Source organism: Scheffersomyces spartinae (genome assembly GCF_019049425.1).
Source record: "Scheffersomyces spartinae strain ARV_011 chromosome Unknown scaffold_21, whole genome shotgun sequence".
NCBI classification, from domain to species: Eukaryota; Fungi; Ascomycota; class Pichiomycetes; order Serinales; family Debaryomycetaceae; genus Lizanozyma; species Lizanozyma spartinae.
Window position 1 is genome coordinate 194,218 of NW_025065068.1, and position 12,907 is coordinate 207,124.

General features: G+C 37.4%; 5 protein-coding genes across 5 annotated transcripts; 2 read left to right on the plus strand and 3 right to left on the minus strand.

Moving 5' to 3' along the window:
• Window positions 1–178: 178 nt before the first annotated feature.
• On the plus strand, window positions 179–1,396 carry KQ657_002624 (uncharacterized protein; the record flags this gene model as incomplete). Its single annotated transcript, XM_043193380.1, has 1 exon — window positions 179–1,396. One exon carries the CDS (start codon window positions 179–181, stop codon window positions 1,394–1,396), a length of 1,218 nt encoding a protein of 405 aa, XP_043047567.1.
• Window positions 1,397–2,537: 1,141 nt separating this feature from the next.
• Window positions 2,538–3,452, plus strand: KQ657_002625 (uncharacterized protein; the record flags this gene model as incomplete). Its single annotated transcript, XM_043193381.1, has 2 exons — window positions 2,538–2,545; window positions 2,732–3,452. 2 exons carry the CDS (start codon window positions 2,538–2,540, stop codon window positions 3,450–3,452), a joined length of 729 nt encoding a protein of 242 aa, XP_043047568.1.
• Window positions 3,453–3,783: 331 nt separating this feature from the next.
• CUE5 (ubiquitin-binding protein) lies at window positions 3,784–4,863 on the minus strand (the record flags this gene model as incomplete). Its single annotated transcript, XM_043193382.1, has 1 exon — window positions 3,784–4,863. One exon carries the CDS (start codon window positions 4,861–4,863, stop codon window positions 3,784–3,786), a length of 1,080 nt encoding a protein of 359 aa, XP_043047569.1.
• A 626-nt stretch (window positions 4,864–5,489) lies between these two features.
• KQ657_002627 (uncharacterized protein) lies at window positions 5,490–6,079 on the minus strand (the record flags this gene model as incomplete). Its single annotated transcript, XM_043193383.1, has 2 exons — window positions 5,490–5,708; window positions 6,062–6,079. The coding sequence occupies 2 exons, from the start codon at window positions 6,077–6,079 to the stop codon at window positions 5,490–5,492; spliced, it is 237 nt and encodes a 78-aa protein (XP_043047570.1).
• Window positions 6,080–6,455: 376 nt separating this feature from the next.
• KQ657_002628 (uncharacterized protein) lies at window positions 6,456–6,755 on the minus strand (the record flags this gene model as incomplete). Its single annotated transcript, XM_043193384.1, has 2 exons — window positions 6,456–6,679; window positions 6,710–6,755. The coding sequence occupies 2 exons, from the start codon at window positions 6,753–6,755 to the stop codon at window positions 6,456–6,458; spliced, it is 270 nt and encodes an 89-aa protein (XP_043047571.1).
• Window positions 6,756–12,907: the final 6,152 nt, after the last annotated feature.

The following is a 12,907-nucleotide window of genomic DNA, read 5'->3' on the forward strand; positions in this document are numbered from 1 at the left end:
CTACCGAGCAATTACAACTCGGGACATGTTCCTGTATATAAAACGTCTGGCAAAAATGAAACAAGTCACGTTCTATGGCACGTGCAGTATCACATGATTCTTGTCATATTTTTTTTGGGACTGTTGATATTGCCAGTCTTCTTCTTGACCTTTTTCTTCGTCATCTTTTACTACCGATATGTTAAAGCTTACGGTGTCCCCTATACGGGTTTCCTGTTTCTGGCGAGGGATAAGGAGCTTTTCAAGAATCAATAGTGTCGAAACGATAAGTTTACAGACATTGAGATTCAAGTCGTCTGTTCCATCACCACCAGAAAAGAGAAAGGAAGAGCCTTCATCGTTAACCGACTCTTCTTTTTCTTCTTCTTCTCATGATATAGCAAAGCATGAAACCAAAAGCCAACCCCCCACGATCCAAGAATGGCAACATATGAAACACCATGTTCCGGGTGAAGCAGTTCAACATAACACTCTTAGAGATCGAATCCCATCTTTTCCACTTCAAAAGGAAACCGTTCCTACCTTACTCCCAAGACCTGGCGTTCCTCAAATAGGAAATGGACCCGGTCAGGTTACTTTTAAAAAGGCATTGACCATTCTCAAGCATAAGAAAGCTCCAGAACTCATATACGAAAGTGAACCACATAGACTTTACTTTATTGCTAGTTTCTGTTGCGCTGTTATGTTTACCATATACGGATTAGTTCTACTTGAGTTTGCTTGGTTCAAGGCATCAAAAGAGTACGATGAAAATGAACATGGATATGACGACATTCGACTTAAGCGTGAGTTTGCAATTACTTGGTTGTTGAATTCTTCACTTGGAGTTATTGCCTTAACTGCTGCTTATGGGTTTGGAAAACTCCCTACAAGACTTGTTAGACGTATGTGGTATTTACCTGGTCCTATTGAACATGTACGTCTTTCTACATACCCATTGATACCTGGAAGACCAACTCCTCTTGTTACCATTCCTCTTAATAACTTGGGTCGTAATAGCAAGGCTAGAGTGTGGACGGGTAAAGGTTTCTACGGTACAGCTGATGCCCTGATGTTCTTCTTCGTGCTTAAGGAAGAAGGAATCAAGACAAAACGTTGGATTGTTGATCGTAAAGGGTTCTTCTGGGGTGATGGAAGAATTATGGACCAATTATTTGGTCATGAAACAATTGCTGAGTCTGAAGCTGGTGTGCCATATGATGCACAATTTGCTATGGTCAATGCTGAATTGAAGAAGCAGAAACAAGCCATGAAGGATAAGTATGGGGTATTTTGGAGATTGAAAATGGGCTCAGAATTAGTACAGGAAGATGTTCAAAAGGGTGCTAATTATATTGGAAAATTAAAGTCCTCGTCTCCTAAGAATAGGTTACCTCCAAAACCTCCTACTAAATAATAATCATCATTGAAGATTATAACTTTTGATCTTCTCTTGTACATAGGACATTTATTGTCGTATACCTTTATCTGTGTATTTATATTTGAAAGTTTTTTTTTCACTAGTATTGTAAGTACTATAATAGACGCAAATGCACTTGATTCGGAGTTATGCAGAACAGATCCGCGAAATGCTTGTTTTGCAGTATTTTCTCCGTTAAATGCATACTTGATGCAACTGCACAGATGGTACTCGATGCTGTAGAAGCTTCAAATGTACCACAGCTATGTATGTCTGCAAAGAAAAGTAATGAAAAGGAAGATCCATTTTTTTCCACTTTTAATATTAGCATTTCATTAAATCAATAATCGAGTCTCACTAATGTATGACCCTAATATCTTAATGTAGAATTTACAGATTCAAAGCATGCAGAGGGTGGGAGATGGCCATCTCCTAATAATAGATGGCCCCACTTCTAGACAGCGCACCTATTTCTCAGTGAAATACTGCTTGATTACGTAATTACACATATTGTTGGCATCTTCTAGAAAGGCACGGAGACTGACTTGTTTAGTGGTAGCGCTTAATGCGTCTAATTGAAGGAAATTATCACTTGTAAACTGTTTGGATTGAGCCCTCTAATAAGTTGAAGGATAAGTAAATATATACAACTTACTTGGAATATTATTACTATCGCAATCAAATTGAAACAAGACTCCTATTATCCCAATCCAGCCATTCCGAGAATTGTCTGGCGATGAAGTCATTTTGTGTGCGTGAATATTTACTTTGTAGTTATTGCACGACCCTGAAAAAAGTATACGGTCGACGAAAACTGAAAAAGGGTTAAAACATAGATGGCAAAATAAAATAATCTTAATCTATTTTCCTTTAGCACTGCCATAGCTTAGTACAGTATAATATTTTGTTGTACTTGCTTAGTCTAATTCAGCAGAAGCCTATCGGAAGTCCAGACAGACAGATAGTCAAACAGGCACATTCATTCCAACCCACGAAATTATCCCCACTTTTTTTCTGGTGTGTGTCTGAGATTCGACTCGACTCGACTCCAAATTATATTTCACCTTTTTAGTTAACAACTAGCATATGAATAACAATGGCTTTAGCCACCTCCAGAGTATCATCTCCACCTTCCAATATGGTGTCGTCTTCAGTCAAGGGATCTTCCAAAGTCACATCTAGGGAGTTACGTGCGAAGCGCAGACTTAGTTATGCAGACTCTGGTCCCATAGCAACAACGAGACGAAAAGTGAGCTTGACAGATGCCGTTTACTATAATAGTAATAATAATACTGGTACCAATAATATATACTGCTCACATCATATACATAGTAACCACCAGGAAGCAACGCCTCCTGAAACCAATGGAGACGATTCTCTATCGCCTATACCTTGTCCACAACAGATGGGGGTGACACTGGAATGTTCCGCACCACCACCAAAGTCTACTACAGGAGGTGTGGGAGTGGTACCAGTCCCAGCACCAGTCTCTGCGAAGACACGTTCTAAGTCTGTTACCTTTGATATTTCCAACAATAAAGAATACGAAGCATCTCCTCTCTTAACTCCTAAATATGAGGATGAAGATGATGAAGACGATTTTGGTGAGTTCGCCTCCAAATCTTCCTCGTCTGAAATTATGTCTGAACATGATGTTAACAACAGCGGACGAGAGATGACGATATGTGACGACTTGAATCGAAATTCAGATTATTCCGCATTATGTGCTACCTTGGAAATGCTCCATAATAAGGAATCCCAAATACATAGCGAAATGACTCAACTCACAAATTTGAAGGCTACGTTGGAACATATGAATAAATCCAGTCTAATCAGCTTCTACTTAAGACTTCTTCAAGGTCAAGTCCATTTACCTACACCTTCTAAGATCCCTAAGGCACCCGTGGTTCAATGGGGGAAATACGGATTGTCCGATAAGGTAGGTGACTGTCTTAAAGGCACCATGAACCTGAAAGAACAAATGGATCAGGGTCTCAAGGTTTTCAACTCCCCTTCAAATGATCAATTTTCATTCGAGAATTTTAAATTTTGATTGGAGGGGTCAGCCAGCCAGACAGACACAACTAATGATAATGATATCTTTCTACTTACTCTTCACTTCGGCTACACTATCTTTTTACGGCTTGTTTTCTCTTTTTCTTTCTGCTTTTTCTACTTCTTTTTGGTACGGTGTTTCTTATAAATTCAGGTCCACATGATGATGATGACATCTTCTCGTGTTGTTCCTATCCTATACCCTGTCTGGCTTTCTTCCACTCAAGCCTGTGTACATATTACTACTCTTGTCTTATACATATATATGGTTTACAGAAATATATCTATAAGTGGTCCGCATTTACTTGAAAATGCAACTCGTAGTAGAACTATTTCTTCTCTTTCTTACTTTCCAATTCGTCGTCGCTGTCAGTTACCAAAAACGCATCAGAGTTGACTGGAACATCGGAGTTCAATGGTTGCCATTTACTTGGTTTCGCAGAAGTTTTGGTACTTGGTGGAGCTCCAGGACTCTCCTTCCGTTTAGGTAATGCGGGACCTTCAGAATCATCAGCTTCTTGATTGTGCAAACTTATCAGATTAACACCAGATGAAAGGATCACAGGATCTTCGTCGAAACGTGCCTTACCACCTTGTCTTCCTCCTTGAGTCCTACCAGTAACACTGGATCCTCCTAAAGCACCAAATAATTTAGGAGAATTCACTGCATTACCTTGACCACCATTATTACCATAATCATTTTCATCATCATCACTCTTCTTATTATCAATTTTCTTAGCTAATGATGAAACCCAACCATTGATTGTTGAACGAGCGTCTTCTACACCTTTGGCAAAAGTCTCCTTTATCTGTTCAAATTCGTCTGGGATTTCCAGGTCTTGATTCCCTTGTGCATCTTGCAGTTGATGTTGGTGATGTTGGTGATGTTGTTGAGCCCTACGATATTCTCGTCTACGCATTCTTTCTTCTTGCTCAAACTCCTTTTGCAATTCACGTGCAAGTCTTTCGTCATCCTCAGTATTACCACTCCCAGTACCTGTGTTTCCTCTTGTTCCTCCTAATACAGATGTAGTAACAGGTTGCTCCACTAAGGCGATCTCTGGCTTGTAACTGGGATCACTTAAATAAAGTAAGGCATTAAAAGCATACTCTTGTTGACCTCGAGAAGCTATCAATATTGCATAAATAGTCTTCTCGTCAACATCAGGAAATGCTTCCTTCATCTCTCTTTGGAGTTTCAGAATAGGAGATTCAGGTCTGGGAGGTCTGGGTGGCGCATTTTCTTCGTCTTCCGCTGGTGCAGTAGAAGTACTCTTGGGTTCTTCAGTAGTAGAAGCGGCTTGAGCAGTTTCAGTTGTAACACTATCATCAAGAGGGAGGTCCTCCGATGGTTTATTGTCAAGATCAACCGGTTGAGTTGAAGCAGCTGAAAGCTTTTCTTTGGCCATATCTGAACGGGAATGTGACTGATGATGTGACTGGTATCAATTACGTGTATATGAAACCAATTCGAGGAATAGCTGTTCTTTTTCAACCCTGGAAATTAGTGATAAATTCTAGAACTTATAGAGCAGTGCTGTTAAGGGGGGAGGCGGAGGATTTGGCGATAATTTCAACTGGGTGACTTGAAGTATTCTGAGATATACGCCGAACTCTGTATTCGTGCGCGTAAAACTGGGGCTAACAGATTTATACAACTTAGTTAATTCATGAACTGGTTGTAGAAAGAACCCCATAAAGTGCTTGGTGGTACAGCATGATCTCCCGTATTTTATGGCATATCTCATAGTACAGTGATATAGAAGATAGTGATTCCATGTACATTGCAAGAGTACTTTAAAGTTCAAGTAAGCGGAACGTAAATTGAGAATATAATAACATATATAATCCCTTCATGCGTTAAACCATTCATACTACATCCTATTATACGTATCAATATGTTCATTGTCAAATAATCTATTTTATGTACATTGCTGAATGTCCATCGGTGAATAGTCGTCGTCGTCTTGGAAGCTTAGTGGTGTCAAGCCCAAAATAAATAAAGAGCATTCATGCTATTAGAAACGCTACTACCTTAGGCGTCCTTATTGGCCAATTCTTCTCTTCTTTTAGCCTTCATTTCTTCCAATTCCTTGCGTCTTCTTTCCAAATCCAAATATTGACATTCTTCCCACACAACCTTGTCGTGATGACAGTCAGTGTCACCTCTCTTTTGACAACTCAAATACAAAGCATAGTAGGCAGCACATCTATCTCTCCACTTTAACGGAACCTTGTACTTTTGCAAATCCTCCTGTGAGACTAATCAGAATGTTAGTACATATTTCAATTAAGCAGACTTATTCAAGAGTGGAATAGTTTCCGGGTTACTCTGACTATACAATGTCGGGCCTCAATTGATGCTTCCTTTTCTTCATATCGACTCAATCACTTTGGCTCAATATCTTTTCCTTACTTATGATTCGACAATGTCTATAATCCAAGAGTCTATGGAAATATACATACGCAATGGAGGAAACTCGGTGATACTAAGATGGACCATTATGATATCCTTATATTTGATTAGCCAATCTCTACAACCAAGTATCGACTGGAGATTTAGTAGTGGAGTTGTTTCTATACTAAAAATTTTCGAACACGATAAACCAATGAGAAATCAGCCATAGTTAAGAAGTGTTGCGTATACAGGAAGTTTTTACTAGATATACGGTGGTGATAACTATAACAATTGATAATGTAAAATACATATAAATATGTATATATAAATATAAGTATGTATGTATGTATGTATGTATGTATGTATGTATGTATGTATGTATTTATGGTGAAGTGTGTGTGTTGTGTGAATGAGGTTGTGGTGGTGGTAGTTTGATGCAATGTCACTCACGACTCAAGAGAAAGAAGTTGAATAAATGCCACTCTTAATTTGTTCATCTTATCTTGGTAAAAGTTGAGGACTATGATCACACAAATAAGAGCATACGATCCAAGAATATATAGATAATCATGATTTCCATTCTTTCTCTCTCCGTAGAATTACTTAGGCTCCCTTGTGGAAGGCATCAAGTCTTTCCTTTAACAAATTGTATTGACATTCGTAGAATTTACTCTTGGTTTCAGAACAAAAGGATGTTCCCTTATCCAAACACTTGTAATAGTCAATATATCTTTGAGCACATTTGTCTCTGTTAATGAATGGCACATCGTTGTCATTCAATTCTTGTTCTGTGGCTGTTGATTGGGCTTGGTTAGTACTGGGACATACTTGAGTCGTTCAAAAGCTGTTTTACTTACGAATCGAAAGAAACTCATATGGAGCAGAAGACTCGTGGGCAGTCATGATTATATTTAAGTAATTGTGTAGTCTCAAAGATTGAAATCGTTTGGTTCATGTGAGTGTTTTACCTCAGTATTCTTTTTTTCTCTGGAAAATCGATTTGTGTATTAAATATTTGGTCACATGATAATTGTCACGTGATATATCACGTTGTTGGCCAATTTATTTTGCGTTAACAATAACCTAATTTGTGTTGGAGAGCTTAAGTTCATGATGTCTTGCAAGGTCTGAAAATTTTCAGTTCTGAATGTGACACAATTCAACTAGGTCAATTAGGTCAGGGGTATACAACTCTTCAACAGTGAAAAGCTAAAACACATCGTATGGCGTTAACGAGAAGAAAAATGAATGTACGTAGGTTGATGTCACTCAGCTCGTCGTTGTACATTGAAGCAGAACGAAAAGCGGTCAATCTCGAATTACACAACGAATACTCTTACAAATGAATGAAAGTTTCAACCCTGGAATTTCAACCAAGACCTCAGTAGATTGCTCTAGTTCAATATGGGGGGCAGGTCCTGAAATTTTGCATCTGATGGTTAATCGGCAGACAGGGGTAGTGGAATGAAAACAATCTCGGTCCCTCTGGTATGTATTGTTGCTCAACGCAAATACCAACAAACCAGCAATGGAGTTTATGAACAATACTAAAGATGTGAGGGGACTGACTGTAGATTGCGGAATACTCACAATGAAAACGGTACTACATTTGGCTACTATTGAATGCCGTTTGTATCATTTTTTCGAGATCTCAATCTTGAATACAATATCATAGATGTAGGATGATATGCAGTATACTGAATGTACTATAGACCTACGTTTTCGGAGATTCACAATGCCCGATAGGTTTAAAAATTGAATTCACTTAGAAAGTTGACAATAAAGGTAGCAAGTATAAGGGAGAACTTTAGTCAACATTTGAAGTAAAGTACCTTAAACAAATACTGGATATGCAGTAGTTCATGAACAAATCCGAACTATCAAACCCGAGATTACTGAATGGTGATCATATTTAACCAGAGGGGCAAGGTTGTTGTTAGTCGTACTAAAGCACCGTAAACGATCTTGAGCCAAGTTGAGACTAGTATTAAGTCTGAGCCACAAATAATAGTATTTGAGAAGATACTTTCAAGTCTCGAATTGTAGAGCGCTTTGTATATTGGTACCTACTTACTTCAATCTCCGAAGTTCAACACATAATCTTATTATTATGCTTGAGTTAACCTTCAGCTAATTGTTGGTCCTGTAAGTGAACCAAACCTCACAGCTCTTTCATCTTTGCAATGCACTGTGCTATCAAAAAAATATCAACACTTTGTGCACTAATGCACTTAAGCGTCTAAGACAAGTGCAATGTGCATTGCTTTCCAATTCATGTGTAAACCTTAAACTAGGTTTCTGGTCATGAAGCACCTGCATTAGCTGCAATTTTGAAATTGTGTCTCTGGAACCTTAGTTTGTTATTAAAGTGAGTAATTTATATTATTCTTAGTAGGCAATGAATACTGAGGGACAATAAAAAATGTACCATTGAGCTTTTGCAAAGATAATTGAATGGTATTATGAGTGAACAAAGCCAGATTTTTCATTCCTAATGATATCTGCCGATATAGGAATTTGTATCATTTCCCATAGTCTCACACTAATGCTAGGTCTCTTTGACAATTGTAAATGTACAATAAATTGTAAATGTATTTCCCAGTGTGAATGCAATTGTTCGAAAGTTTATAAATCAAGATGATAAAAGTGGTCGCATCTAATGTTGAACTAATTTTTTAATTATTTTTTGGTCTTATTGTACTTCATTTATCCGTAAATAAGTACCGCTGGGTCTTATTTTAAATTACGAGACTCACTTTCATTATTCATTACAGCTGATGCAATTTTCATTAGCAAGAATTTTGCAGAGTTTACTTCCATCAAACAAAGGATCAATTCTCCCAAAAGGAAATACGAAGCGGCTCCCGCAATTTGTCTATCGATTTTGACAACATAAACGACGTTATACGAGTTTCGCTTAATTTGACAAAAACCGTACTATTAGAAGGTCGAAAATAGGATATTTTGTTGCAGTCAATTCAGGTAAGCATTAAACTTAAAAAGCAAACTGTTTCGTAAATCAATCATCGATAAGCACGACCATTGGATTATCTTCAGTGAAACATTAGCAGAAATTACAATCTTCCTCGTAAAAGTTGGAGGAATAACCATAACACTAGTGCCTTGTAAAACACTGTAGATATTCCCCCAAGAAGATGAACATTATATAAGATAATATTTAAACCGATTTGAACTTAAATTAAACCACTTTTAATATGTAAGAGGTTAAGCAATTTATGTTTCACAGAAAGATAGTCATATTGAATCAAAACTAAACAGAATATCAGAGACTTTATTACTTTATTAACTTTGGATCTTACGGGTAATAGGTAGTAAGATATCATAAAGAGGCAACAATGTTTTTGACAGTGAGATAGGCTTCAAATTGAAAGTTCTGATCCTCAAGATTTAGGTAACCGATACGGTCCAAAAGAAAAGGAGCGATATGAAATCAAGTAAATAGGAAAAAAAAAAAGCACTCGTATCTAATATATTAATCCAAGATCAATGGCACTTCTTCTCCTACTCAAAAACATATTGGTTTACTGGTTTTTTGGGGGTACTCTATTGGTACATATTCTTGAGACTCAAATCCAGAATACGGCTAATAAGTATTAGAAACTACTGCGATTCTCTTCTGCAGATTTCAAGAGTGATGTAAAGTGTATCAAAGATTTCTTGATGGACACATTGAAGTACCATAGCAGGCGAGTGCATTATCTAAAAAGCGAGGAAATTCTAGCCTGTATGGATCGATGCAATGTCCCTTGCGTTCTAGTGAAGTCTGGGGTGAAGCTCTACTGTGCATACTTGACGATGCTCACTGATTCCGTCCTGAAACATCTTCAGGACAAAATTGCGCTGCTATAAATGACTGACGTGCTTGACAGTCACTGCAGCTGAAAGTTCTCATATTTGGCTCATCTGAGCGTCACAACGCACAGATAACTTGAGAGAAGCCGATGTGCATATGTGAATCGCCCCTTCTCGATCCAAGAAGGAATAGAAAACAATCTACCTGAATGCAGCAGTGATAAAAGTACATATTAACAGGGGCAGAGCTCAGCTTAGCCGGACGTTACTGTCTTACATGCGAAATATTTCAGTACAACAAGTTAAAGATGTCTAGATTCTCATTTCTACTTCTCAATGAGTAGATATTAGACCTAGCTTGTACTTGTAGAGTTGTATACCTATGTTAGTTTTTAAATTACCTGATTGCATATTTCAAAGTGACGTATTTTGATGCATAGAAGTAGTCTGGCCCTTTTTTTTGAGTTATATTCTATGTACGTTAAAATATGCATGTTCTATGGGTAAAGCTCTACCATCGTTGAGTTTTATATGGATCTTGTTTCAGGGGTATGATCCAGATGAAACCTCTTGTTAGACGATAGCTTATAATTACCCTTTTCCATGATATCTGAAAGGAATGTTCCTCACAGATAGATATCTTTGTTGAAAGTTTAAAGACTTCTATGGTTTCCAACTTGGAGAAGTCAAGAAATGTTTCATCTTCACTTTTAAAGCGTACCAAATATGTCTTTCTGACAGCGTAAAATTGGTATTCGAAATTCATATCTCAATGGGTATTCTTGGAAACCATACTCTTAGCAACCTATCTCTACACTCATAAGTAACGTAGGTGTTGGCGGACAGAGATAGTCCCCCGCGCTTCTGCCTCACCGAGACATTGTGGCTCATCACACCTCCATTAGAGACGCATTGGTTCTAAATGGTTGGGAGCCTATTTGTAATACAAAACAGCGTAAGGCTCGAATGGCTATCCAAGTAAGCGAACAATAACACTATACCCATCTTTTTAACGATTGACCACATTGAGTTAACTACACTTCCATAGTATCATAAGAGAATTTTGTTTGCCAATTTTTTTGTTGCCCTAAAGATGAGGTCTGTTTATAACGGTTATATTTTGGTAGGGCTTCAGGCGGTCCAGACTAAAATTTGTTGGCACGAAATCGAGCGAACTGTCTCGCTAAGTTAAATGCACAACTGGAAACAATAGTCACACATTTTTTATGACACACTACTTTATATGCATGAGTACGAAAGTTCAAACGAGAAGTATAAGCAGAGGCAAGTGTTTAATTATTTGAACTAGGTTAAACCTTATTAATATTGTAGTTGGTAGTAGGTTGGAAGGTTACCAAAGGTTAATCGCCGCCGTAAGATTCTGCGCAATGAAGAACAAGTGACCTTGAATTTTAGGGCTCTATGTGATGTTTCAGCAACTCTTATGTGCGTTTTGGGAGGCTTACAGTTCGGAATTTTTGGTAATGTGAGGCTTATGTCGAGTTCGACACCAATGCAGATAAACTTAGATTTCTCGATTCAAGATTGATACAAACAATAATTCTTGATCCAATATGGTTTGTGGGGTTTCACCCGTAAATACATCTTTAAACGGAATTTAATAATATTTGTGAATTACTAAGTTTAAGGTACAACTTTACAAAATATTACCAATTAAGATATTATTTTTATTGCTTTAGGTATTGTTGCTTTCACTCAGTACACAATTAACAAGATGCCAGCAATCAGCTCAGTTTGTTAGGTGCTGCTATTTGTTTGGATTCAAAGCATTCTCTAACAGAATTACGTTATTGCTTATGGTAGGAGGTCTTTTCCTTGTAAATGAAATTATAATCCAAACAAAGGCTCAAATAATTGTCAAAAATACAAAATAAGGCGCTTATTGTCGTTTTTTTCTTGTGCAAGTAAATGAGGTGTACGATGATAACCGTTAGAAGAGGCTTGAACTACTAAATAGGCATATACTCTTATACTAAGCGTGTACACTTTGAAAGCGTCTCTTAAATGTTTGATTGTACTTACAAGGTAGTAGTTGTAAATGATCTAAATTTCGTTTACCTTTGAAATTCGATTTACATTGAGGTTAAAGATTTACCATTAAAACTCAGCCTCCAGTACTTGCCAAATTTACACTTAAAAGAAAAGACTAAAGGTGAATTGATTGAGGATCGCTTGGGGTACGAATTTAGTTGGGTCCTTGCTTGCACTCATTCACCGTTTGCGTTGAGCTCGCTAATCAGGGATTATCTGCACAAGCACTTTTCAACAATAAATATGCACAACAGAATTGTTGGCTTTACCCCTTGGTTACATACAAAAACAAATTGTTTTATCATTACATTCCTCTATAAAATTTTGCTCCTAGATCATGGAAACGCCAACATCACATGAAAACATGCACGATTCTTAGATGTGCAGAGGGTAAATGTTTTTTTTCATCTTTAAGGTAGGTGCGTACGTCGACAAATGGCAACGCTTCTAAAATAGGATAAATCCCTGTTCAAAGTTTATGTTGAAACGGAACTCCATTTAGTAGGTTAGTTCACCAGAAGCCACAGATGATTTTCATTTTTAAATTGATTTACTACAAAAGTCCACCTATTCTCTCATAAGGGACAATCAAGTATTCGCCATACCTAGTCAAGAAAAAAGTGTCTAATGTGAAGGATATAAATCGCAGTGGGAATACAAGATGGCACCTGAAGGAAGCAAAATGCTTAGTTGAAGATCAGATGTCATCAAAATTCGTAATCTAAATGTAATGTCTTTTGTCCCTGTAGATTCGATTTCGATAAATTGAGTGCATTACACGTCTAGCGGGTAAACTTAGAAACTTTCCTGCTCTGGAATATTACTACATCATAACTTTGTGTTCGGTTGCACTTGACAACTAAAACTATAACTTCACGACACTTATTAGCAACCTAGTTCAAGAATACAATTTGTCCGGCACTACTGAGAGCAAAGAAAAGGTACCGATTGAAAAAGGCTTTGTTTCTGTAGGCGTACTAGACTAAATTTGTATCCTTGTTGTAACTTATGTTTTCCAAATCGAATTGGTTAGCAAGCTAACGAAATCATCGCAATCATTTTCTCTCGCATAATGCATGTTACTGCCTCTTTGATCACGTCTACAAAGAAAATTTTGTAACCTTTGTTTAAGAACACCATTAAGGTTCTCAGTCTCTTGAACAAAATACCTTCTTATCACCAAATAGGCT